Source organism: Heptranchias perlo, chromosome 14, assembly GCF_035084215.1.
Source record: "Heptranchias perlo isolate sHepPer1 chromosome 14, sHepPer1.hap1, whole genome shotgun sequence".
Lineage (NCBI taxonomy): Eukaryota > Metazoa > Chordata > Chondrichthyes > Hexanchiformes > Hexanchidae > Heptranchias > Heptranchias perlo.
The window spans coordinates 17,346,771-17,373,912 of NC_090338.1; the positions used below are offsets into that span (position 1 = coordinate 17,346,771).

Genomic DNA, 27,142 nt, shown 5'->3' on the forward strand with positions numbered 1-27,142 from the left:
TTTTGAAATTGTGCCCTGTACACCCAAGTCCAAGTCATTAATATATATCAAGAAAAGCAGTGGTCCCAGCACTGGCCCCTGGGGAACATCACTGTACACCTCCCTCCAGTCCAAAAAACAACCGTTCACCACTACTCTCTGTTTCCTGTCACTTAGCCAGTTCTGTATCCATGTTGCTACTGCCCCCTTTGTCCCTTGGGCCATAATCTTGATGATAAGCCTACCATGCGGCACTTTATCAAACACCTTTTGAAAGTCCATACACACATCAACTGCATTGCCCTCATTTAGCTTCTCTGTTACCTCATCAAAATAGTCTATAAAATTAGTTAAATACAATTTGCCTTTAACAAATTCGTGCTGGCTTTCCCTAATCAATACGCACTCGTCCAAGTGACTGTTAATTCTGTGCCGGATTATCGTTTTTAAAAGTTTCCCCACCACTGAGGTTAAACTGATTGGCCTGTAGTTGCTGGATTTATCCTTACACCCTTTTTTGAACAAGGGTGTATCATTCGCAATTCTCCAGTCCTCTGGCACCAGCCCCATATCTAAGTATGTTTAGAAGATTATGGCCAGTACCCTCACAATTCCCACCCTTACTTCCCTCAGCAATCTAGGATGCATCCCATCCGGACCGGGTGACTTATCTACTTTAAGAACAGCTAGCCATTCTAGTACCTCTCCTTTATCATTTTTTAGCCCATCCAGTATCTCAACTATATCGATTCCTGGAGGTTTCATCACATGACCTCCTGTCTCCAAACTCCCCCACACAGACTACTTTTCCATCTTCAATATTTTTTATAACTGAGACTCAAAAGTGTTCAAAGAAAATGAAAACAACACAATTTTATTTTTTTAATGCCCCAATGACTTTACACCTGGTTTGCTCGCGTCAGTGTCCAGGAGATTAATCTTAAATTCCTAGAGATTCCAGGACAATCCTGGAGAGTTGGCAACCCTAAACCTGAGTGACAGCAAAATAAACAGGAGCTCTCCTGATCTCCGACCGCACCTTTGGCAGGAAACCCCGGAGAAACAGGCGTAAATGGCCATTTCCGCTTTAACTCCGGGATTTCCGCTGATCTTCCGCCGAAGTTATGTTAAGTGATTGGGAGAGCCCCATGGAAATTCCGGGCGATTATCCTTTTCCTTCTCTGAGTTTTGCCGTTGTCTTACCGTGTTATGGATTTATTGTTCCATATCTCATTGGCTATGCAATGCGTCGCAATTTAACTGGCACTTTACATCATGACTTCCAGAATAAACTGAATTAAATGGAACATATTCCTTCAGAAGTGCTGCAGTCAGCCCACAGGAAGCTGATCAGCTGCCAGGCCACCAAGACTTTTAACACCTGAAAAACAACACCTCTCCCACATGCTCCAGGAAATGGGAGGGACTGTCCTTCTCTTTCTCACCAGTTGTTATAGCTTCTAATTATTAACAACTCGGTGCCAGTCTAACAACTTCAATCTGAAAGAGAGAGAAAAAAAACTACTTGGGTGTCTTGAAAAAACTTTCTGCTCTGCAAAGTGAAATTACAGGTGAAATGAACACAACCAATTAATTCCCTCATGTGAATTTCACTGAGATCGATTCAATTGCTGAATGAACTTTGCAGTGTGTTCCGCTCCCCCCACCAGGTACCAGTGTCTCACCAATGCTGAAACTCAGCCTCCAGCCATGCATTTAATAGTGTTATGACACATCGTCATAGTGTACACGTGACCCGTGGCTAAAGACCAGAGACCACCTTTGATTTACACCTGTGTCTCCGGGCAACAAAGGATGCCAATGTTGTGACTTAAAAGTTACTGTGCTGTTGTTCTTGCTGTGCACCTGTGCAGCTGGGTTTAAAAGGTCTAAGGTCATTGTGAATAGTGTCAACAATTCAGATGTCAGATCAGTATCTGGAGTGTGCTGTACAAGATACCTCCTGTAGACTGACAGCGATAGTTTAAGACCAGTTTTACATTCTGATTCTGCACATAAAAAAGCTGAAAGATCAGACAAGTTAATCTGGTACTGGGGGCACGCATGGTTCTCTATAATGTGAGTTCACCATCTTGACATGTGTGATCACGACATCATGGCATCCTTCAGTACTAAGTACGGTGTTGTTATTTACATTGTAAAATGGCTTAACCTCAGGAGAGAGCTGTCGATGTGGATACATGATTCTCTAGCTATTGACGGCACTCTCAAATATAAAAATGGACCCAGTGGCATGGCAAACCAATGGGTCTAGCAAAAACTGCCATCATCATCAACAACAACAACGACTTGCATTTATATAGTGCCTTTAACGTAGTAAAACATCCCTAGGCGCTTCACAGGAGTGCAATTGGACAAAAATTCACACCGAGCCAAAGAAGGAGATATTAGTACAAGTGACCAAAAGCTTTGTCAAAGAGGTAGGTCTTAAGGAGCGTCTTAAAGGAGGAGAGAGAGATCGAGAGGCGGAGAGGTTTAGGGAAGCAGCTATCTTCTGTTTTGACCACAACCTAATATCACTGCACATGCGCCATTAAGCAAATCTCATGTATGCACAGCCAATGGGATCTCCAGGCTGCAAACTGGTTTCAGACAGGCCTTCTAAGGAGCGGCAGCAAATCGAAATATAACTCAGGAGTACAGTGCATGGAATGAACTGGTCTCCATTGGATTATTGCTCTCCCCAGGCCTGTGGTGAAAAGTTAAGCGACAGTTAATACAATGTAATGGTGGGATTTCCATGCCACTGCAACAACAACAACAACTTGCATTTATATAGCACTTTTAATGTCCCAAGGCGTTTCACAGGAGCATCACCAAACAAAATTTGACACCAAACCACATAAGGCGATATTAGAACAGGTGACCAAAAGCTTACATCGAGTTGCATCGAAACTACAGCATAGAAACAGGACATTTGGCCCAACTGGTCTATTCCAGCATTTAGAATCATAGAATCATAGAAGTTACAACATGGAAACAGGCCCTTCAGCCCAACATGTCCATGTCACCCAGTTTATACCACTAAGCTAGTCCCAATTGCCTGCACTTGGCCCATATCCCTCTATACCCATCTTACCCATGTAACTGTCCAAATGCTTTTTAAAAGACAAAATTGTACCCGCCTCTACTACTGCCTCTGGCAGCTCGTTCCAGACACTCACCACCCTTTGAGTGAAAAAATTGCCCCTCTGGACCCTTTTGTATCTCTCCCCTCTCACCTTAAATCTATGCCCCCTCGTTATAGACTCCCCTACCTTTGGGAAAAGATTTTGACTATCTACCTTATCTATGCCCCTCATTATTTTATAGACTTCTATAAGATCACCCCTTAACCTCCTACTCTCCAGGGAAAAAAGTCCCAGTCTGTCTAACCTCTCCCTATAAGTCAAACCATCAAGTCCCGGTAGCATCCTAGTAAATCTTTTTTGCACTCTTTCTAGTTTAATAATATCCTTTCTATAATAGGGTGACCAGAACTGTACACAGTACTCCAAGTGTGGCCTCACCAATGCCCTGTACAACTTCAACAAGACATCCCAACTCCTGTATTCAATGTTCTGACCAATGAAACCAAGCATGCTGAATGCCTTCTTCACCACCCTATCCACCTGTGACTCCACTTTCAAGGAGCTATGAACCTGTACTCCTAGATCTCTTTGTTCTATAACTCTCCCCAACGCCCTACCATTAACGGAGTAGGTCCTGGCCCGATTCGATCTACCAAAATGCATCACCTCACATTTATCTAAATTAAACTCCATCTGCCATTCATCGGCCCACTGGCCCAATTTATCAAGATCCCGTTGCAATCCTAGATAACCTTCTTCACTGTCCACAATGCCACCAATCTTGGTGTCATCTGCAAACTTACTAACCATGCCTCCTAAATTCTCATCCAAATCATTAATATAAATAACAAATAACAGCGGACCCAGCACCGATCCCTGAGGCACACCGCTGGACACAGGCATCCAGTTTGAAAAACAACCCTCTACAACCACCCTCTGTCTTCTGTCGTCAAGCCAATTTTGTATCCAATTGGCTACCTCACTTTGGATCCCATGAGATTTAACCTTATGTAACAACCTACCATGCGGTACCTTGTCAAAGGCTTTGCTGAAGTCCATGTAGACCACGTCTACTGCACAGCCCTCATCTATCTTCTTGGTTACACCTTCAAAAAACTCAATCAAATTCGTGAGACATGATTTTCCTCTCACAAAACCATGCTGACTGTTCCGAATTAGTCCCTGCCTCTCCAAATGCCTGTAGATCCTGTCCCTCAGAATACCCTCTAACAACTTACCCACTACAGATGTCAGGCTCACCGGTCTGTAGTTCCCAGGCTTTTCCCTGCCTCCCTTCTTAAACAAAGGCACAACATTTGCTACCCTCCAATCTTCAGGCACCTCGCGGTGGATGATTCAAATATCTCTGCTAGGGGACCCGCAATTTCCTCCCTAACCTCCCATAACCATTTATGCTCCACACGAGCCTCCTCCCTCCCTACTTCATCAAACCCTATCAGTATACCCTTCTAGTCCTTTCTCCCTCATGTGCTAATCTAGTTCCCCTTAAGTGCATCTATGCTATTTGCCTTAACTACTCCTTGTGGTAGCACATTCCACATTCTTACCACTCTTTGGTTAAAGGAGTTTTGTGTCAAAGAAGTAGGTTTTAAGGAACGTCTTAAAGGAGGAGAGAGTGGTAGAGAGGTGGAGAGATTTAGGGAGGGAATTCCAGAGATTAGGGCCTAGGCAGCTGAAGGCACGGCCGCCAATGGTGGAGCGATTAAAATCGGGAATGCACAAGAGACAAGATTTGGAGGAGTGCAGAGATCGCGCGGAGGGTTGTAGGTCTGGAGGAGGTTACAGAGATGGGGGGGGGGGCAAGGCCATGGAGCGATTACAAACAAGGATGAGAATTTTAAAATCGAGGTGTTCCCGGACAGCCAGTACAAGGGTAATGGGTGAATTGGACTTGGTGCGAGTTTGGTGTGGGACTTGCAGCTGTTTCTTTCACTAGGATTTTGGTAGAGTACTGGTGGGTGTGTGAAACTTTCAAATCATGTGCTGAGGGAGTGCTGCACTGTCGGAGGTGCCGTCTTTCAGATGAAACATTAAACCAAGACCCTGTCTGCCCTCTCAGGTGGATGTAAAGATCCCATGGCCAAAGAAAAGCAGGAGAGTTCTTCCCAGTGTCTTGGCCAATATTTATCATACAACCAATATCACTAAAACAGATTAGCTGGTCATTATCACATTGCTGGGAACTTGCTGTGTGCAAATTGGCTGCCAAGATTCCTACATTACAACAGTGGTTACACTTCAAAAGTACTTTGTTGGCTGTAAAACACTTTGGGATGACCTGAGGTCATAAAAGGCGCTATATAAATGCAATTCTTTAATTGAATTGTGAAAAGTATTCAGCAATATAGTTAGATTACAGACAGATTCTGATTTCATCCTCCCAAACTTGAGTTGTGTTTGGAGATAGCTGAAACACTGTTGATTACAGTTCTGTCACTGGTGTTAGTGTGGGAAGGAACTTGAAGAGGTAAATAAATTTAAAGTTTTGTAAGAGAAGTTCATTGTGGGACATTCACACATATTGGCGTAAGTGTGACATTTCCTAAAGTGCATTGGCATTAATATGGTAAGTAAGCGTGGTGGCAACATGTGCACAGCACTTCAAATCATATAAACTATTGCATTCCTTCCTTTCAACATTTGATGTTTATTTACATGCAACATATGGTGTCTTATAGTGCACAAAAGTGGCTTGGAAATGCCAACTAGTCATTATCCTCGGCCAGCAAATCCCTGTATTGGTGTAAGACTACTTTTGGAGATGGTGTTTTTTGTAAGTGTTATTACCAAGTTTGAGAAGCCAGTTCCTCTTAGCTGGGTATACTTTTCATGTAAACTGTTCTGCTACAACAACAACTCGCATTTATATAGCGCCTTTAACATAGTAAAACGTCCCAAAGAGCTTTGCAGGAGCGTTATCAAACAAAATTTGACACCGAGCCACATAAGAAGATATTAGGACAGGCTTGGTCAAAGAGGTAGATTTTAAGGAGCATCTTAAAGGAGGAGAGAGAGGTAGAGAGGTGAAGAGGTTTAGGGAGGAAATTCCAGAGCTTAGGGCCTAGGCAGCTGAAGGCATGGCTGCCAATGGTGGAGCGATTAAAATCGGGGATGGGCAAGAGGCAAGAATTGGAGGAGCGCAAAGATCTCGGAGGGTTGTAGGGCTGGAGGAGGTTATTGTGCAGATAGATACAGATGATAGAAACAGATAAGAAAAGGAAATTTGACTCATTTTAATGCATCCATTCAGAATGACCCTACATTCCCCTCATAATGGCATCCAACCATTTCATAAATTATTCCAGTGTTTTTGCTTCCACTACTCCCTGGATATCCATTCCATGTTTTGATCATTCATTGTGTGAAGAAGAACTTTCTGACGCTAGTCCTAAATTTGCACCTTATCAGTTTGAACTCATGTTACCTTGTCCTACTGTCTCTATTGTCACAGTTTACTTTGAGTAATGTTCCTGATCTGTTCAAACATTTTTTTAAAGATTTTTTTTTGTGCTCATTGAGGTGAGGGATATTAGTGCTGGGGAATGGACCTCTTCCCATTTTGGGTACCGATTGTCAGCATCAAGCACTCCCAGGTCAGGTAAAGCACATCTAGAAGCAGAGTAAATTTCCATCTATTCAGCCTAAACAACATACCTCAACCCTAACCTCAGAGAAGCAACCCCTACTACCATTGTGACACTTTTCCCATTTTCCACACCAACCATCCTGTAATCTTTCTTAGGAAATTGCAAATTAGTGCAGAATTGGGTATAATTTGAGCTACAGGCCCGTCCGCACTGACCAAGAACTGGATTGTGACTCATTCCACAGAAAACTCCTGCACTCTGTTTTGGAGGTGAGAGCAACTTTACAAAATGTGTTTCATTAGCTGGAAACCAACTACTGAATTAATTTTTCAGCTAATGGAAAGCTTTGATTGTGAAGGTTTTTTTATTCATTCTCGGGATATGGGCATCGCTGGCAAGGCCAGAATTTATTGCCCATCCCTAGATGCCCTTGAGAAGGTGGTGGTGGGCCTTCTTCTTGAAATGTTCTTGAAATCTTCTTGTGGTGAAGATACTCTCACAATGCTGTTGGGTTGGGACTTCCAAGATTTTGATCCAGATTAAGAAGGAATGGCCGATATATGTCCAAGTCAGGACGGGGTGCAAATTGGAGGTGGTGGTATTCCCATGCACCTGCTGCTCTTGTCCTTCTAGGCGGTGGAGGCTGCTGATTTGAGAGGTGCTGCTGAAGAAACCTTGGCAAGTTGCTGCAGTGCATCATGTACATGGAGCCCTGGGGACTATATACAAAGTTCAATTAATTTGCATATATCTCAAGTTGTTGGTACCAACAGATTGTGGTGTTCTGATTTAGAGTGTATCCATGATTGAGGTAACAGTTCTAAGCAAAATCTTCAAACCGGATATACCAGAGATTAAGAAATGTTATCACAAATAGAGCTGAGTTTCCTTGGCCCCGAGGCTTGTTTTGCCAAGGGTTTGGAGGCCATTTCTGGCTTACAGGCTTGGAATGAAATATTTAGAATTGTAAATGAAATATTTTGGGAGCCTGTATAGGTCAGTGAGGACAGGCAGGTAATTGCTACCCACAGAGCCAAAGAAAGAAATGTAGTACCTTCCACGTCCTTGGGACATCCCAAAGTGCTTTACAGCTAATGAGTTACTTTTGAAGTGCGATCACCGTTGTTATGTCGAGAAGCACTGCAGCCAGTTTTCACACAGCAAGATCCAATGGACAGCAAATGAGATAAATTACTATTTAAACTGATTTTAGTGGTGTTGGTGGAGGGGTGAATGTTGGCCAAGACTTCAAGAGAACTCTGTGCTTTCTTTGAATAGTGCCATCGGATATTATACATCCATCTAAACAAACAGATGTTTAGATCCTCAGTTTAACGTCTCATCTGAAAGATGGCACCTCCGACAATGCAGCACTCCCTCAGTACTGCACTGAAGTGTCGATCTAGATTATGCGATCAAGTGTTGGAGTGGGGCTTGAACCCAAAAACCTGGCGTATACACTTTCTATGCCATGAACATAGGAAAAGGATGTGGAGATGCCGGTGATGGACTGGGGTTGACAATTGTAAACAATTTTACAACACCAAGTTATAGTCCAGCAATTTTATTTTAAATTCACAAGCTTTCGGAGGCTACCTCCTTCCTCAGGTGAACGATGTGGAAATGAAGTCCTCGAAATGAAGTCGCATTTATAATTCACAGAACAATGCTTGGTGATAACAGACAGTTTTTTCAACTGCCCGTTGCCAAGGCAATCAGTGTGCAGACAGACAGGTGTTACCTGCCAGGTCTCAGAATATACAAATCACCAAAAAAAAACAACAAACAAAAAAAAACAAGAAAAAAACCCCAAAAAACAGAGATAGAGAGGTAGAAACATAGAAAAGACAGCAACTGACCCGTTATATTAAGAACAGATAACATTTGTTCGCTGGTGGGGTAACGTGTAGCGTGACATGAACCCAAGATCCCGGTTGAGGCCGTCCTCATGGGTGCGGAACTTGGCTATCAATTTCTGCTCGACGATTTTGCGTTGTCGTGTGTCTCGAAGGCCGCCTTGGAGTACGCTTACCCGAAGGTCGGTGGCTGAATGTCCTTGACTGCTGAAGTGCTCCCCGACTGGGAGGGAACCCTCCTCTTTTGCGATTGTTGCGCGGTGTCCGTTCATCCGTTGTCGCAGCGTCTGCATGGTCTCGCCAATGTACCATGCTCTGGGGCATCCTTTCCTGCAACGTATGAGGTAGACAACGTTGGCCGAGTCACAGGAGTATGAACCATGCACCTGGTGGGTGGTGTCCTCTCGTGTGATGGTGGTATCTGTGTCGATGATCTGGCATGTCTTGCAGAGGTTACCGTGGCAGGGTTGTGTGGTGTCGTGGACGCTGTTCTCTTGAAAGCTAGGTAGTTTGCTGCGAACGATGGTCTGTTTGAGGTTGGGTGGCTGTTTAAAGGCGAGTAGTGGAGGTGTGGGGATGGCCATAGCGAGGTGTTCGTCGTCATTGATGACATGTTGAAGGCTGCGGAGAACATGGCGTAGTTTCTCCGCTCCGGGGAAGTACTGGACGACAAAGGGTACTCTGTTGGTTGCGTCCCGTGTTAGTCTCCTGAGGAGGTCTATGCGATTTTTTGCTGTGGCCCGTCGGAACTGTCGATCGATGAGTCGAGCGTCATATCCCGTTCTTACTAGGGCGTCTTTCAGCGTCTGTAGGTGTCCATCGCGTTCCTCCTCGTCTGAGCAGACCCTGTGTATTCGCAGGGCCTGTCCATAGGGATGGTCTCTTTGACGTGGTTAGGGTGGAAGCTGGAAAAGTGGAGCATCGTGAGGTTGTCCGTGGGCTTGCGGTAGAGTGAGGTGCTGAGGTGCCTGTCTTTGATGGAGATTCGTGTGTCCAAGAAAGAAACTGATTCTGAGGAGTAGTCCATGGTGAGCTTGATGGTGGGATGGAACTTGTTGATGTTATCGTGTAGAGACTACTCCTCAGAATCAGTTTCTTTCTTGGACACACGAATCTCCATCAAAGACAGGCACCTCAGCACCTCACTCTACCGCAAGCCCACGGACAACCTCACGATGCTCCACTTTTCCAGCTTCCACCCTAACCACGTCAAAGAGACCATCCCCTATGGACAGGCCCTGCGAATACACAGGGTCTGCTCAGACGAGGAGGAACGCGATGGACACCTACAGACGCTGAAAGACGCCCTAGTAAGAACGGGATATGACGCTCGACTCATCGATCGACAGTTCCGACGGGCCACAGCAAAAAATCGCATAGACCTCCTCAGGAGACTAACACGGGACGCAACCAACAGAGTACCCTTTGTCGTCCAGTACTTCCCCGGAGCGGAGAAACTACGCCATGTTCTCCGCAGCCTTCAACATGTCATCAATGACGACGAACACCTCGCTATGGCCATCCCCACACCTCCACTACTCGCCTTTAAACAGCCACCCAACCTCAAACAGACCATCGTTCGCAGCAAATTACCTAGCTTTCAAGAGAACAGCGTCCACGACACCACACAACCCTGCCGCGGTAACCTCTGCAAGACATGCCAGATCATCGACACAGATACCACCATCACACGAGAGGACACCACCCACCAGGTGCATGGTTCATACTCCTGTGACTCGGCCAACGTTGTCTACCTCATACGTTGCAGGAAAGGATGCCCCAGAGCATGGTACATTGGCGAGACCATGCAGACGCTGCGACAACGGATGAACGGACACCGCGCAACAATCGCAAAAGAGGAGGGTTCCCTCCCAGTCGGGGAGCACTTCAGCAGTCAAGGACATTCAGCCACCGACCTTCGGGTAAGCGTACTCCAAGGCGGCCTTCGAGACACACGACAACGCAAAATCGTCGAGCAGAAATTGATAGCCAAGTTCCGCACCCATGAGGACGGCCTCAACCGGGATCTTGGGTTCATGTCACGCTACACGTTACCCCACCAGCGAACAAATGTTATCTGTTCTTAATATAACGGGTCAGTTGCTGTCTTTTCTATGTTTCTACCTCTCTATCTCTGTTTTTTGGGTTTTTTTTCTTGTTTTTTTTTGTTTGTTGTTTTTTTTTGGTGATTTGTATATTCTGAGACCTGGCAGGTAACACCTGTCTGTCTGCACACTGATTGCCTTGGCAACGGGCAGTTGAAAAAACTGTCTGTTATCACCAAGCATTGTTCTGTGAATTATAAATGCGACTTCATTTCGAGGACTTCATTTCCACATCGTTCACCTGAGGAAGGAGGTAGCCTCCGAAAGCTTGTGAATTTAAAATAAAATTGCTGGACTATAACTTGGTGTTGTAAAATTGTTTACAATAGGAAAAGGAGAGTAGGCCATTCAGCCTCTAGAGCCTGTTGCACCATCCAATTAGACTATGCCTGATCTTGAACCAGCAATATCTAATGAGAACCAATTCTCCACTTTCCATTAAAATAAATTATAACATTAGAAATCAAACTTTATAATCATTGAATAGTTACGGATGAGTATGAGGCCATTCGGCCCATCGAGCCCATGCCGTTAAAACTTTTTAAAAAAACTTTAAACTTCTTTTCCCTCTCCCAATTTTCTCATTTCATCTCTCTCTCAACTTTTCAACGTGCTAAGAACTAAACTCATGGCGACTGGAACAAAACCTTTCAGTGAATCAGAGCTGGTTGATATAATTCACCCCTGCTAAGTACAAGAATGGTGTATTTGTTGTTATTGGACGATGTATAGCCTCTCCTCCCATCCCTCTTGTTTGTGTAGTCCCTGATCCTTCCGGGCTGTAAAAAAAAAAGGATGATTGACAGCAATAGCACGCGAACAATAAACAGCGGCGATCGATACATGGAGACTCTTATCAGCTGGAAGAGTGCACAAAGACCAATCGAAAGAAAAAGAGAGAAACTCCCAAGATCTACTCGCCAACCTCCCTGGTCCTGTTTCACGGTGAGTGTCTTGACTTCTGAACTAAATGTTCCTTCTTAAAGCGAACCTGTCCTTACAGCGGGGCGGGGGTCTCCTGATCTCTGCCACTTTTAATGAAAGGATTCCGATTCTGGAAAGAAACAGCATCAATATCGCTTAGTGCAATGTTGTTCTTAAAATCTAACCTGTATTGAACTTATCAAAAAAATGTGTGTAAACTTCCGTCTTTAAAACGAGTCACGCAAGTGGCTTGATATTCCAGAATGCCAGATTTATTTTTTATTAACAATAAAAGTGGGAATCTCCCCCACCCCCGCAAGTTAATTCATGTTTAACTTATAAAACAAACTTTTTGGAGCACGCGCCAGTATTTTTACCACTTGTTTTGGCAAACTTCGACTCGGGTGCAAAAAGCAATCGAGATTATGAGTGTTTGAATTTCCCTTCCCAATAAACAATCAGATGTGAAACTCACATCACCGCGATTATTTCCCAACAGTTTATCTGTGGTATTAAATATAATTTTATTTTTCCCGGCTGGAAAATGAAACTCGTTTTAAAAATAAACCGAAACGTCTCTTAATTAAACTTGGGGGTGGGGGGGATGTAAAAAAAAACAGGGAGTGGTTCTTAAAAATATCAAAATACTGCTTTAACTCAAACCATATTAACCGGAAAATGATCTTGTAACATTCAATCATACATAATATTCGGATTTGTTTCATTTTCCACCTCAGATTGAGGTACAGCTTTTATTTTTCCTTTCAACCTGCGATTTTTTTTTAGTAAGTGACAAGAGTACTTCGCACTTCTTAAAAGTTTTACTTCTGTATCTTTAAAAGTTTGGACTTTGACTCATGGATAAACTTCACTGCACGTTCAAACTGATCCCTTTTCTCTCTCTCTTCCTTTTTGCCTCTGTTTGCAGGGGAGGGGGGCGGGGGGGGGGAGGAGGGCAGACAGTAGGATACTTTAGAGAAAATTACAATAATTTCCGTTCTGTGGTTTACTTACAAATGAACACATCCTGTCCTTTTGTGAGGCTCGGGGCGCCTGCCAGGCGAGCCGTCTGCACCAGCGCTGCTTAAAGAAAGAATTCTCCCTTCCCCTCCCAACACATACAAATTCAGCTCATTCACCTCACTCTCCGGCACTGCTACCTAAATATTGGCCCCCGATGCCACAGTCTGTATTCTTATCTGTTTAAATAGATGAAGCCAACCTTTTATTAATTTACATCGTCTAACTGAAATCTTTGTTGCCTGTTTTCTGTGATGCTCTTAAAGACTGTTCGCCCCATTCATTCTTCCTAACGTTAGAAGTTGAATTTGTTAATCATTGTTTACTCATTGCAATTGTTAAACAATCTTAAAAGTTTATTGTTCCCCACCTCTTTGACACGTTGAGAGATTAAGGGTCAAGTTCCAATATATCTATCTTTGCATTCACAACAACAAAAAAAGTATTATTTCTTTTCTTTATCATGCAAAATGAAAATCCTTAATAGGCGTTGTGCCTCCATTAGTAAACTAATGCAGGAGGATTGTAATCCCTGTCAAAATTTGTCCAAAAAAAATCCCACTCCCCCCCCAGTGCCCTGATCTTGACTGCACTGTCCACAGCTGAGATATGAGGCCTTCAGGTCGTGTGTTCTTTTCATTTATTGGAAGGGGCTGACTGGTGTTCTATATGTGCTGAATCAAGCCCCGTAGCCGGGACTAGTAGTTTACAGTGGCTTTAAATCACATTCCCTTTTTATAGCACTGGATTTTTACCGGTGCTTTGGGGGATTGCATGTTGCATTCCCTGATTCTGTTGTTTATAATCAGGGCCACTGGTTTTATGGTGACCCCAATAAATCAAATTCCACTTTTATTACATGGGATTCTCAGATTTTTATTAGTGTTTTGGGGATTCAATTCTGTGATGTTGCTATTTTTCCATAAAAACCCCAAATCAATGCCCTTGATCACTGATGATGGGTTACAGTAACACATTTATAAAATGCAATGGGATTTTTGTGGGACTGTTGGTGAAAATGTGTCTGTCATAATTATTTGAATCACATTTTCATATTGTCTACCAATGAAGGCCAAACTTTATAACTTGTTTTGTTAAGGATCTCCGGACAGCTTATTTGAATCCCTGGTTATAATCCTAAATTAAAGAAACCATTACTGCTAAGGCTGTGTTGCTAATGTGGTTGTATTAATGTAGCGATGCTCCAGTTAATGTATAAACAGACACTAGTACTTTAAAGCGAAAAAGTAAAAAGCCCCTTATAAATCTGTTGGACTTGTTCCACAGCCCTGCCAGGTTTGCCATTATTGGGCAAATGCCATCTTGGGGAGTAGCAGATGTGCGTTACGACCCCTTGTAAGTTGACTGTGCCCCCCTCCCCCGACTGTCTATGTGTCATTGTGTTGTCGACACACAAACTCAATATTCTCGCTCTCACATCTATTACTACACCGAAAAGTGGTGGGATTAGGATTGCCCCTTCTACCAAAACCAAATCAGGACAGGTGGGATCACAGTTTAAGTTCAGAGATTTGCCTTGCTTCTGATGAAATCTAATTGAAAACTTTAATAACTAATGCCGCCCTATGATAAGTTTCAGAAGTAGGTGAAAACATTTAATGCTGCTTTAAAGAAATATATTTTTGGTGTGAGTTACATTTTACAAATTTCCAGACAGCCCATTCAAAAACTGACTGTCTCAAAACCAGACAGATGTGATTCCTCGCCTAATTGAGAGTGCCTTTACGTCATTGATATTAAAAGGAAAAACATTTTTTAAAAATTATTTTAAAGCGCAAATCCAAAGATAAATTTGACAATCTTTCGCACAAGTGGAAAAACACCTTGAAGACACTTCTACTGTTGAGATAATCTGTTTATGCTGAGCGAGTGAAGGGTCCTGGGATTTTGTTGGGGCCTGTAAGCTGAAGACATAAACACTGATTATTTCTGTACTGTCCTAGCATTCCACTAGAATCAAACAACCATTGTGTTGGTGGCAAGCTCCAACTCATTTTAATAGAACCAGAAGAGATCAGAGGAGTTTTTTTTTACATAGTTATAAAGCTGTAAACAAATAACATGCTGTGCCTCAATAAGTCTTTGTACGAACTTTAGACATATTACAGTTGATTCTGAATGTTATAATATTTATTTAGTTTTGGACTCTCAGGGGTGTTTTTTCCGCTTTATTTTCCCGAGCCTCCCAGTGCTTTCCACGCTAAGGTGAAGCTCTTTGACTTGATTTAAGGGCTGAGCTCTGTGGTCCATCAGCACAGTTGCTGTCGAAGGTCTTCCTATTTCTAACAGTAAAGAAAGAGCTTGCATTATACAGCGCCTTTCACAATCTCAGGACATTCCAAAGCGCTTCACGGCCAGTGAGGTTACTGTTATGTAGTGAAACACGACAGCCGATTTGCGGAGAGCAAGGTCCCACTAACAGCAATGGGATAAATGAGCAGATAATGTGTTTTAGTGATAAGGAAGTATTGTGATTATGCAGATCTGCCTGGGCTACCTGCCTCCCATTGCCCTAGCATGCTCATGTCTGCTCAGTGATGAAGCTGAGATAGGCAACTCATTGCCTCAGGGAACTTCTGTTTTTAAAAAAAAAATAGGTTGTTGTGCATGTCTTTCCAATTGTGCGTCAGGAATTCGGTTTTGTTTATTTTGATGAAGATAGCTATTTCCCTGGTTTTGAGAGCTGCGTGCAAACATTAAAAGGCAATTAATTAATGTAACCTCATTTCTAGTGAAGTGTTAACAGAGTCACTGCTGAGCTGTGCTTATTTGTATGTAACCATTTCTGTGATAGTTTCACCAGTTCCAGCAAATTCATTAAAGATAGAATTGACTTGAAAGTTTCCTGTCATCTGGTTAATAGAATTTAGTATTAATTTGAGCAGTTTTCTAATGTTTCTCAAACCTTATTTTAATGTAATTTTTGGACTCTTCAGGATACTGTGAAATTAAATACTTTTCCATTCTTGGCATGCTGGGTTACCATCAATTACTGTCAGTTCAGATTATAGTGCACACAGGTGTGGAGTGAGTCTCTCTAGTCTATCCCAAAAATGAACCCTTACCTCAATCTCAGCCTCAGAAATGAACCCCTTACTGCTGCACTTTCTTCTCTGCACAATTTTTTTTGGCTTCACTGAGATTGCCATTTTTTGGCATTGAACTGTGGACCCTTTTGTACTCTGGCCCTGAATCTGCCTGGAACTGGCCCAAGACTAGCCCAAATCACTTCATTTAGGACCCTCCCAGCCAGCAGAGAGAGAAGACCTCCCCCCAACAGTCTCATGTGGCATTTGAGCCCAGGTCTCAGAGTAGAGAGGCCTGTTTGCTAATCCACTGCAACACACAGTCACCTGTCATTTAAGATATATATAAAATAAAGAGTAACATTTTAATTTAAATTAGCATGGTCCTGTGATAGAGCTGCAGCAGGCATGATGGGCCGAATGGCCTCCTTCTGTGCTGTATGATTCTATGATTCTAATAATCATTGTTGGTGTGACTGAGTAGATGTGTGTGTGTGTGTTATGCTTTGCTTATGGAATGTAACTTGACAATAACAATGTGGGAGGACTGAAGGCCCCTTTAATAGATACTGATGTAGTATTCAAACTCCTGCACATGAAATTCTAGCTATAGGAAACAAATTAATTTGTCATTCCCTTTTACCTTTAACATAATTACACTACAGTAAGTTTCACTATTTAAGAAAAAGGGCACTTGTGTCCATGATTGTACAAAGTTGCATCTCAGGCAAAAAATAAAACTCCTGCACTCAAGATGTTCTATTCTCTTTTCCTAATTATAGATCCTAAACTTCAAAGATCGCGGTGTCACTGTGACATCTAGGCAAAAGCTAATGCTTCCCAAATGTGCTTTATACACAAAACCTCTACTGTGGCAGTCGGCTAACAGGTTAACAATCTTTTTCTCACCAATTTTCTCTTCCAATTTCCTTCCTTCCTCTATTGCCTGAAGGCATCGACTCCTTATTGTGGTGCGATTCCAAAGGTAGCAGGCACCCCTCTGCATCGCACCCAAATAGTGATTACTCATGGGTGAGGGGTCTTTAGTCCTCCTCCTTTTGCCAAGAATCACAGGATCATAGAATGGTTACAGCACAGAAGGAGGCCATTCGGCCAGTCGAGCCCATGCTGGCTCTCTACAAGAGCAATCCAACTAGTCCCACTCCCCCGTCCTTTCCCCGTAGCAATATAAATTTTTTCCCTTCAAGTACGTATCCAATTCCCTTTTGAAAGCCACGGTTGAATCTGCCTCCACCCCACCCCCCCCCCCCCTCCTCGGGCAGAGGATTCTAGATCTTAACCACTCACTGATTAAAAATGTTTTTCCTCATGTCGCCTTTGGTTCTTTTGCTAATCACCTTAAATCTATGTCCTCTGGTTCTTGATCCTTCCGCCAATAGGAATAGTTTCTCTCTATCTACTGTCTAGACCCCTCCTGATTTTGAACACCTCTATCAAATCTCCTTTCAACCTTTTTTGCTCTAAGGAGAACAAACCCAGTTTCTCCAGTCTATCCACGTAACTGAAGTCCTTCATCCCTGGAACTATTCTAGTAAATCTTTTCTGCACCCTCTCTAAGGCCTTCACATCCTTCCTAAAGTGCAGTGCCCAGAATTGAACACAATACTCCAGTTGTGGCCGAACCAGTGTTTTATAAAGGTTCATCATAACTTCCTTGCTTTTGTATTCTATGCCTCTATTTATAAAACCCAGGATCCTGTATGCTTTTTTAACCTTTTCTCAACCCGCCCTGCCACCTTCAACGATTTGTGCACATATACCCCCTGCACCCCCTTTAGAAGTGTACCCTTTAGTTTATATTGCCTCTCCTCATTCTTCCTACCAAAATGTATCACTTCACACTTCTCTGCGTTAAATTTCATCTGCCACTTGTCTGGCCATTCCATTAGCCTGTCTATTTCCCCTTGAAGTCTATCACTATCCTCCTCACTGTTCACTACACTTCTGAGTTTTGTGTCATCTGCAAATTTTGAAATTGTGGCCTGTATACCCAAGTCCAAGTCATTAATATGTATCAAGAAAAGCAGTGGTCTTAGTACCGGCCCCTGGGGTACACTACTGTACACCTCCCTCCAGTCCGAAAAGAGCAAGGCACTAATGCACACATGCCTATTCAGTCACACCAGCTGGATACTGTTAGTGTGCTATTTGACTGTGGATGGCATTACAGCCAAGCCTAATTCTGCCTGCACCCAATATCCACACACATGCATTTTCCAGCAAGGGTCACTAGAGAGGGGATTATCCATTTTCCCCTCTCTAACTCAGGTTTGTTGAGGCCACTTACTGACACCCAGGCTGAGATAACTAACTTGACCTGTATGGCTCAACTACTCACTGTGTAAACCCACTGAGCCATCTGAGGAGCAGATTAACATTATTTATGATTTTAGGCTTTCAGTAGTAAGATCCAAGTTTTATGTAAGAGCCTCACGGGGGCAACAAACGCCTCCTCTCCCAGTATGACCAATATCACTATCCTCGTATAAAGCACCATATTATTGGAATTAGGAATATCATTGATTGGTTTCAATCTGAACTAGTAAGCTTGACCAGAAATTTGCAAGACAAAGTTGATTGTCAATAAATGCACATCTGATCCAAAGCTAGATCTCTAAAACACGAAGTAATTCCCATCGTACGTGGGAAACACTGCTGGGGTCTGAAGTCCTTTTTAAAAAAAAATCTAAATATCTGTATTGTCTTCTGGAAAAGAGCTAATTTTGACTTCTCCCTTCCCAACTTGCCTTCAAGGAAAGCCAATACCAGCAATTCGCATTCACTCCTATTAGATACACTTTCCTTTTCATAGAGGCAACACAGATTTTCGTATCATACTTTTTGGGGGAAAGTGGTTTGGTTGAATTGTTTAATGATGAATATTAAAAAGAAAACTAAGGTGCTGGATCCATAGTACAATTCTCAGTTCACAGTCCTTTCTTAGTAAAATTATTATTTTGTTTAGTGCAGTACTCAAAAATATTGTCAGCTTGGCTCAGTTGGTTGTGAGTTCAAGCCCTACACCAAATTTAAGCACATAATCCAGACTGCCACTCCAGTGCAATACTGAGTGAGTGCTGCATTGTCAGAGGTGCTGCCCTTTGGATCACATGTTAAATTGTCTGCTGTACTAAGTGGACATTAAATATCCAATGGCACTATTGAAAGAAGAGCAGTGAGTCTTGGGGAACATTTCTGTCCCAACCAGCTCCACCAAAAAAAAAACAGATTGGCAGGTTATTTATCTCATTACTGTTTCTGAATCTTGTTGAGTGCAAAATGGCTGCTGTGGTTGCTATACAACAACAGCCACTGCATATTAATGTTACAATTGTATTAGCACTTTGAGATGTTATTTCTGAGAGACTTGATAACATGCTATAAATGCAAATTATTTTAATTAAATATATAAGAATAGTTCTGTTTGGATAGAATTACCTGGATATATAAATAATTTACATTTAGTTGATGCAAAGGTGCGATATGCACACTCGATTTTACGATTATTATGGCGTTTCGATCCAAGCATAAAGTTCCCCTGTTTGTCCTTTTTTACCCCTTTATTATTGCATAGCAAGCTAAAAATAATCACCAGGAGACAGCAACACATTTTAATAGTCAAATCACTTCTGTGTAAAATGTTCAGCATTTTCTGTTGTTTGGCTGGAATTGCTCAATGAAAGATTAAATCGACTGTGTGCAAATATTTGCAAATTGTCTGTTTTCATGGCATCAGCAGGAATCCTGATCAATACTTTGTATTTCTTGGGAAGTTAGTTTTGACCGATCGAGGTCGAATTGTGACATTTTCCCAGGTTATTCCTGGTTGAAATGCCCAGTGTACTTGATATTATCGGGCCTTTACTTAGTCCAGCCCATGAAAACAGGACATTTCATTTCATACATGGAGTGTAGAATTACTAATCCCAATAGGGCATTTCAAGGCAAAATAAGCTGTGATTGTAGAAACAAACTTAAAAGTTGCATTTTTAGGAAAGCAAAACTCAACTGATGACAAATAAAATGAGATGGAATGAGTTGGAATTTGGACATCTTAAGTTCATCTTGGCTGACACACGACTTAAAGTGTTAATTAATTAAATGTAGCTCAGTGGTGCAACATTCCCTACTATTACCGAATTTGTTGCATTATGATAAGTAATCATTTTCTTACTGGTCTTGTGAGACCAAAAGATTCACTCCTATGGTTACATAAAAAGGTCAGGTTGGCTCCTTGTAGAACATGAAGTGGCAGCAATAATTTTCTCAATGAACTATCGCATGTGATTTAATCAAAATTTTAAAAGATAAATGTGCCTGAAACGCGATCATCAAAGGTAGAATCATTCATATTGCAGTTCCACCATCTGCCACTTCAAAAATATTTTTAATTAAAAAGTATGTATTCAATTGATGCCAAGCAGCGTAGCACCCCTGCTGCATGGCAAGGGGCTGGCATTGTTTGATGTGGGTGGGCTGAGCAAAACTCAATCTGCACGTTCCCGCCCACCTGCATCCTCATTCTATGTCTCAGCCACTGCGTGGTAGAGATGCAGAAGCAATAGGCTCTCAGTGGCATCTGTCACTCGTGCTGATCTGTAGAGAGGTAAGGTTGTGTGGATTAGGAGAGCGAGTAAGTGTAAAATGTTTTATTTAAAGTACCTGCTGCAGAGATAGATTAGTACTTGCATTTATTATGTGAAGCTATTATTAAAAAAAACAAATGTGAAGGATGTCTTTTTTTGATATGTCTATTGATGCTAATAAGCAACTATTGATTCTTTCATTATTTTGAACCTAATACTGTGGAACACTGTAAGAAACACTTGTAAATCTTACAGGCATTTTATACGACCTCAGGGACCTGAGAGGATGCTGAAGGATAAACTTTGAAACTTTAATGGTTTCGTTCTGTGAGTTTCTAAGGCGCCTAAGGAAGAAATTAATGCCTTTTGAAACTTGTGTAGCACTATATATTATTACTCTGGATATTGCTTATAATGTAAACTATAAATCTTAAGTTGTAGTTTAAGCTGCCAGTGAAATATTGCTGGCAGAAATCTGGACTTGAAAATATACAGTAAAGAAAAGCAACCTGTTATTGACTATTTTAACTGAATGTATCTTGGAGTATTTTGAATGTTACTATCAGTGTATTTGTGCTAAACTGGTTCACTAGATTGCTAAGGTGAGATGTGGTTGTAATACGCACAGCTCACTGTAAAAACATCATCAAACAGTAAAAAATGAAACTTTATAACACACCAGTATTTTGCATGTATCTTGCTTTATGAGCCTTCATGACAGTGTGTCATATCTGAGCAATGGTATGTGTTTTCTGCCTTGGTGCAGCAAAAGACACACACAGTAAAATTCTGCCAGCTCTCGACCCCCACTCACCCCATAAAAAACTGTGTGTGTAATATATATATCTTGGTGTTCAGGTGATTTGATAAACTCTACTTATTGTTTTTGATGCCCTTTGAACCCCTTGATTGTGCTATGACCGCGTAATGCACTTTCCAATGTCTATTGTTCTTGCCTCGGTTGAAGTATGCCTCAGTGTGTTACACTTCAGTAATTTTGTTGGTGGATTTCTACGCTTATCACTCACACCGAGCTTATTCTGTGTTGTAGTATCATAATCTGTGTCTGTGGTTGAATCAGTGATTGAGTGGAACCGCTGATTGATAGTTGCACACCTGCATAACCCTTAATTGAAAAAAAACTGTGGGCAATGGTGTGGTGTAAGAGCAGAGTCCTTTCACCTGTGGGACCTCGATTCTGATCCAGCCGATGCTGGTGGGATGAGAATCTCCCTTCTCTGCCCAGGGTAGAGATCCTATAGATGCTTTCACATTAAAATGCAGCTGATAGCAGATGCGTGCTTCATCGTTGGCTGCACTGCTAAGTATAAACAATCCAACCTGCAGGGAACCAGTGGTATTGTAGAACCACAAAATAGTGTGTCTCCGAATCGGCCATCAGATCACTCTCTTTTCATGCATATTAAATGTAGAGAACTGGTTCTGGATGGCTGTGCTCTTGCCTAATCAAGTCTCTGTGTTATGCCACAATGCTGAGCTGGTTTACAGATACTGGCACTCAGCAAGTCTAAATGTGGGAAGAGTGGTGCACAGACTTTGCTTTCCCAAGACCAAGACAAAATAAAAAGTATAAAATGAAATGGATTTTTGGCTCAATTCAATGAAGTCAAGCCCAAAGCAAGACACTCTCCATAAGTCAGCAAGTATTGGCAAATTCACTCAAAGGACAGAAGGATGGCTAATGTGAGAAATGTAATCATTCTCACTTGCACAGTAGCGCCCTTGAACGAGGGGAAACTCCAAAGGAAGCTGTTGGTCCTCGAATGTGCTGTGGAATGTTCACTCCTTCGAAACACACCATTGTGCCTTTTTGTCTTTGGTAACATGATATTGTGAAATATTTCATGGGCTACCTTGAGCTTTGGTAGAATGTGGATGTACAGTACAAAATGCCAAGGAGTGTGTTGAAAGCCCAGAGTGCTCATCCACAAGAGAAAAGCAACGCAGTTTGAATCATTTTCAAATGTTGTTTTGTTAAACTGAGTTGCCAGTTGAAAAATTGTCAGGGAAGGTTTCTTTTTGTGGAATCAGTTTTATTTTATAATTATATTGAATTTTATAGAATCAGTTTTATTTGATAATTCGTTGCAAAGTGTACCATACTGGTTTTGCTTTCCAGTCAATTTTTGGAATGAAAATATTTTCCCCTAATGTATTCATTATGGAATCCACACATGGAGTGGAGTGAGACAGAGGAAGTGTACCTTGCTCCCAGGCCTTCCAACCCTTAGTGCTGGGCCTGAATGCTGGGTGCTCTTTTGAGATTAGGGTTAAGCTATATTTGGGACAAAGGGAGCCCTGCTATATCTGAATTGGCAATGCTTGATACTGATATTGTTTGCCCAGTGGAAAAGTGGACTATTTCCTAGTGCCCATATCCTTTGTTTAGAAAAATCATGCACCCAGTGTTGAACCATTTATTGCAAAATGGTTTTGATGCACAGGGACAGAATTTGAGGGGTGCTTAGCATAAACTATCTGTTCTGTAGCAGGTGAGCAATGTTACAGACAACAAGTTGAAATAATATGTTTATTGTAGCCAGTAACTCTAGTTTTAGGTGGGTTAGTTTAAGTCATTTATTTATATTAAAATCTAACAGGCTAGATTCAGACAGTATTAATTCTGCATTACTTATGGTCCAGCCACTAAATATTATTTATTAAAAATTAGCACAATCAAATCATGATGTTGTACCCATAGAATAGGTTATAGTTGAGGTTGGCGATTCAATTGAAAGACCGAGGGCTGCGCCTTCAGTCAAGCTGACTTTCCTGCATTGCAACTCGAGAGAGCAATATTGGCTAAGCTATAAAAGGACACCAAAGTCCCACCCTCTTGTCGAGGACATATTAGCACTGCAGCAATAAGATAGAAAACGTGAAGGCGAATTCCTATGTATTTATTGTATTATTGATTTCATTGCAAGCCTATTGAAACCTCCAATGAAGGGGATATTGTAACAGTGAAGGGGACAGACGGTGTCCCTTTAAGTCACATCTACCGCTCGCTCTCTCTGTCTCCATTCTTTAGTTCACAACAACCTCAGAGAATATCTCAATGAACACCTTTCCGACCAATCAATGCTCGGGATTACAAGCCCACCTCTACTCGTCCAATCGGTTTGCACCGGATGCGGCATTTCCTCTTTAATTGGCCAATCAGCACTGGGCGGATACTCTGCGCCCTATAGTAAGCCGGCATGCAAATGAAGCCGTGGGAAGCGGAGGCGAGCTGCGCGGAATGGCGGGAGTTGTAGTCCACCGAGCCCCAGCCCTGGGGAAAATGAATGGGGGAGCAGACTACAACTCCCACGGTGCGCTGCGAGGAGGCCGCCTGCGCACTGCGCTGGCTGTGCCTCTCCATTCATGAGGGGCGAGAGAGAAAAAAAAAATTACATTTCACAGAAAGTGGGGCTGATGGACGGGACTGAGTCGGAGAGTCTGCAGTTTATCAATGATTCATCCACAATCTCCTCTGTGAACCTCCAAAAGCAACGATTGCATCCACAATATCCCCTAATGGTTATTGGTGCAGTTTGGGGAGTTATTGAGTGTATTTGTGCATTGTTTGTTAATTCAGTATTGATTTAAAACAAAATTAAAGAAAATACTACTCTACCATCCATCCACTGCCAACCGTTTTCATTCACAAAATTACGCAGAATCCGCCACTGTGCGCCCTCACGCCAAGCAGTACTGCATCTACAAAGCGGAGCATCCCCCATTGCACCTGGGTGTTAACGGAGCTAGTTATTATTCTGGGGACGTTTAAAGTAAGTATATATATATATATATATTTTTTACCGCTGTACAGGTTGCATTTATTTGTTAAATATTACAATTCTGCGATTCCGATCCTCTTTAAACCAGGCTAGAGAACGCATCTTCAATCGTGCACGGATATTACCATCAGAATTATTATTACCTATTTAAAAACTATTAAAAAAAATACTGAATAGCTTTCTTTGATTGGATTTCAAAGAGGTGGAAGTGGTTTTAAATTAATCTTGCTTGTAGAAAACGTATGTTTATGAATTTATAGAGCGTCGACTTCTCTTTAAATCTGTATCTTTATATATAGTGTATGTTAAACATTTCGACAGGATACTGTAGCGGGCGAGCTAATTCACAAAAGAACCCCTACTCGGGGCTGTTTGTTAATCGTGACATTGTCCTTCGCTGTCTTAATATAAACCTTGTTTGCACTAACTGAAATGGAAAACGGGGAATCCGATTCTCAAACTATGGCCGGATTTAATGACATTTCGGAGTTAATACTTTAAATAGTAGAGATTGAATTTATTGTGTAAACCCGTCCCCCTCAATTACAAATGAGGGTTATTATGAAAATATGTTTCATTGCATCTTTCGATGGCTTGAATCGATTATTCAAATTGATGTAAAACACATCCTGGCCTCCCGGAGAGCAGCCAAATGGGTCCATTCATTAATCGGCAATTTTATGAATGAAATTCCATTATTGACTGCGCCCGAGATGTAGACTCGCCGTCTTCATAGTTAAAATTATAATCGTGATTCATCCTTCGATCTCTTAGTGTGCTTGTGTAAATGTATTATTTAGAACACAAGATATCGTCTCATTTAAAGCATATCCCATTGTAATTTTTTCTTGACGTTAACTATATGGAATAAATATCTTGTTGAAACCTGGTGTTTCGATTCATAAAATATTGTCTGAATAATTCAAGAGGGAATACTTAATCCCTTACTGTACAAGAGACTTGTTTAATCTGGGACATTTTGATGAAAATGTTTTGCTTTGAACATTATTTTGCCTGTCTCTCCGTCCATCAATCTGCGTGCCAGTAATCTCCATGGTTTATGTATATACAAGCACGCATTTACATGCCCGTATTTAATGCAAACATTGGTGGAGATTATTGCACGGTTTCAATATACAGCAGCCTTGCCCTATCCGTGGGTAACTGCAGCAAGTCGGGTTTATGAATAGAGATTTGACAGCCACCTTCAGTGGCAACGAGCAGGAGAGAAATCAAAGGACAAGATTTCTGGAGAAATGCAAACACAGGACGGAACCTCGGCCTGACATTTCTTTATGGTAACCGATCAATGTAACTGAAGTAGAAGGGAAAATCATGAGTTTGAAGGGTACGAAAATGCAGGTTTTTTTAAAAAAAAGGTAAGAAATGAATCTTCCTAAGGGCCCTAAGTTATTTATACAAAGTTTCCTGTTTCGTTTTGTGTCTTAACTTCGTTTGGCCTATAAATATGACTAGCGAAATAATGAATCTGCAATGCGATTTGCATCTACGTGTATATTAATTTTAGGATTGACGACTTGGTTTGATTGACATTATTGAGGTTTTCACCTCGATGATCTCGATAACAAAGAAATGAGATTTCGGCAGAGTTGATAACTAAATCTTCATCAGAAAAGCAACACTGTAGTCTGTGGACCTTTCTTGAATACAAGGATCCCTTAAACTCCTCAAGCCTACGAATTCACTGGTAATATTTAAAGCAAATTGAATCCTTGCCCTGGTTGGGTGCACTGTGCATTTTCGAGGATGTTATATAGTCAGGTTTTATTTCAATGTTACAGAATTTTTGTATAAATATATGATTTTCTTTGTGACAGGGGCTGGAAATCTGAGTGAGGATCAAGAGGCAAATCAGATGGAGTCCCGGGTTTCTCTTGGGAATGCTGGGAACCCTGCTTCCGTGTTCCAACCCTTTCTAGACGGCCGGTTGCCTTACGGCAGATTGCAACACACGACTATCTTACCCATGGACCAAATGAAGCCCAATCGCCTGGAAAACGATTACGTCGAAAACCCTATTGCCACCCAACCCAGTAGGAACCCGAACCCCCACAGCAGGGCGCCTCATCAGGAATCAATATCTATCAATCAGCGTGACCAGAGATGTGACCACCACGATCTCCCCCACCACCCTGCCTTGTCTTGGACCTCTCTGACGGGCAGACCCAGCTCCATCAGCAGCAGCAGTAGCACCTCTTCTGATCAGAGGCTCTTGGACCACGTGGCTCCGCCGCCGGTAGCCGATCAGCAGGACTGTCAAAGGGCCGTTCGATCACAGCCCAGGTCATCCATCTCCAAAGCAATCGATCTTAAAGAGACCTCCCACCGTCAGGAAACTGGCAAGCACATGTTGTTATGCGAGGGCTGCGGGAAATGTAAATGCAACGAGTGCACCTCACCCAGAACTCTGCCTTATTGCTGGGTCTGCAATCAGGGATGTCTGTGTTCCCCCCAGAACTTTGTTAACTATGCCACCTGCATGTGTCTGGTGAAAGGGATTTTCTATCACTGCACCAATGAGGATGATGAGGGATCCTGTGCTGATCACCCCTGCTCCTGCTCCCACTCTAACTGTTGTGCCCGGTGGTGTTGCATGGGCACCATGTCTGTGTTCCTGCCTTGCTTGCTCTGTTACTTGCCAGCGACCGGATGCATCAAACTGTCCCAAAAGTTTTACGATACCGTAAGCCGCCCAGGATGCCGTTGCAAGAATTCCAACAGTGTGTACTGCAAGGTTCCAGAGGTGTCAGCCTGCAACGGGGAGAAGCCCTCCTGATGCGGGGAACGTGTGATGTGGTTAATGGAACTATAATTCACATTCGTACTTTTCTAGTCCAGTCCTCTGCAAGTTTTTGCTTTCAAAAAATTACATGGTCTGTTCAGCACTGAGTGGGCAAGTCCTTCCCGTTGCTTTTTGAAATGGATATAATATATAATTAAAAGAAACTTTTAAGAAGCAGCTAAATGTGGGGGTTTTAAAAAGTTCTTAAAAATCCATGTCTTTATTGCTGAAACTTGGAGGATGTTCTGTTCAAAATCTGAAGGGTCTCATTTTTTTGGGGGGTGTGTGGGGGGTGGGC

The 27,142-nt window shown here is 42.2% G+C and overlaps 1 protein-coding gene and 1 long non-coding RNA gene across 4 annotated transcripts; one reads left to right on the forward strand and one right to left on the reverse strand.

Moving 5' to 3' along the window:
- Positions 1-833: 833 nt before the first annotated feature.
- Positions 834-12,853, reverse strand: LOC137332328 (uncharacterized). The gene is made up of 3 exons (XR_010965631.1): positions 12,579-12,853; positions 11,566-11,694; positions 834-1,479 (listed from the first exon to the last, which is right to left on the reverse strand). It is a non-coding gene; the product is annotated as an uncharacterized lncRNA (long non-coding RNA).
- Positions 11,387-27,021, forward strand: spry4 (sprouty homolog 4 (Drosophila)). Of its 3 annotated transcripts, none has more exons than XM_067996076.1 (2): positions 11,387-11,585; positions 25,880-27,021. In XM_067996076.1, the coding sequence occupies exon 2, from the start codon at positions 25,918-25,920 to the stop codon at positions 26,836-26,838; it is 921 nt and encodes a 306-aa protein (XP_067852177.1). In that variant the 5' UTR covers positions 11,387-11,585; positions 25,880-25,917; the 3' UTR covers positions 26,839-27,021. The 3 variants fall into 3 exon arrangements, with proteins under 3 accessions (XP_067852177.1, XP_067852178.1, XP_067852176.1); XM_067996077.1 differs by lacking the exon at positions 11,387-11,585 and adding an exon at positions 20,212-20,258; XM_067996075.1 differs by lacking the exon at positions 11,387-11,585 and adding an exon at positions 23,674-24,032.
- Positions 27,022-27,142: the final 121 nt, after the last annotated feature.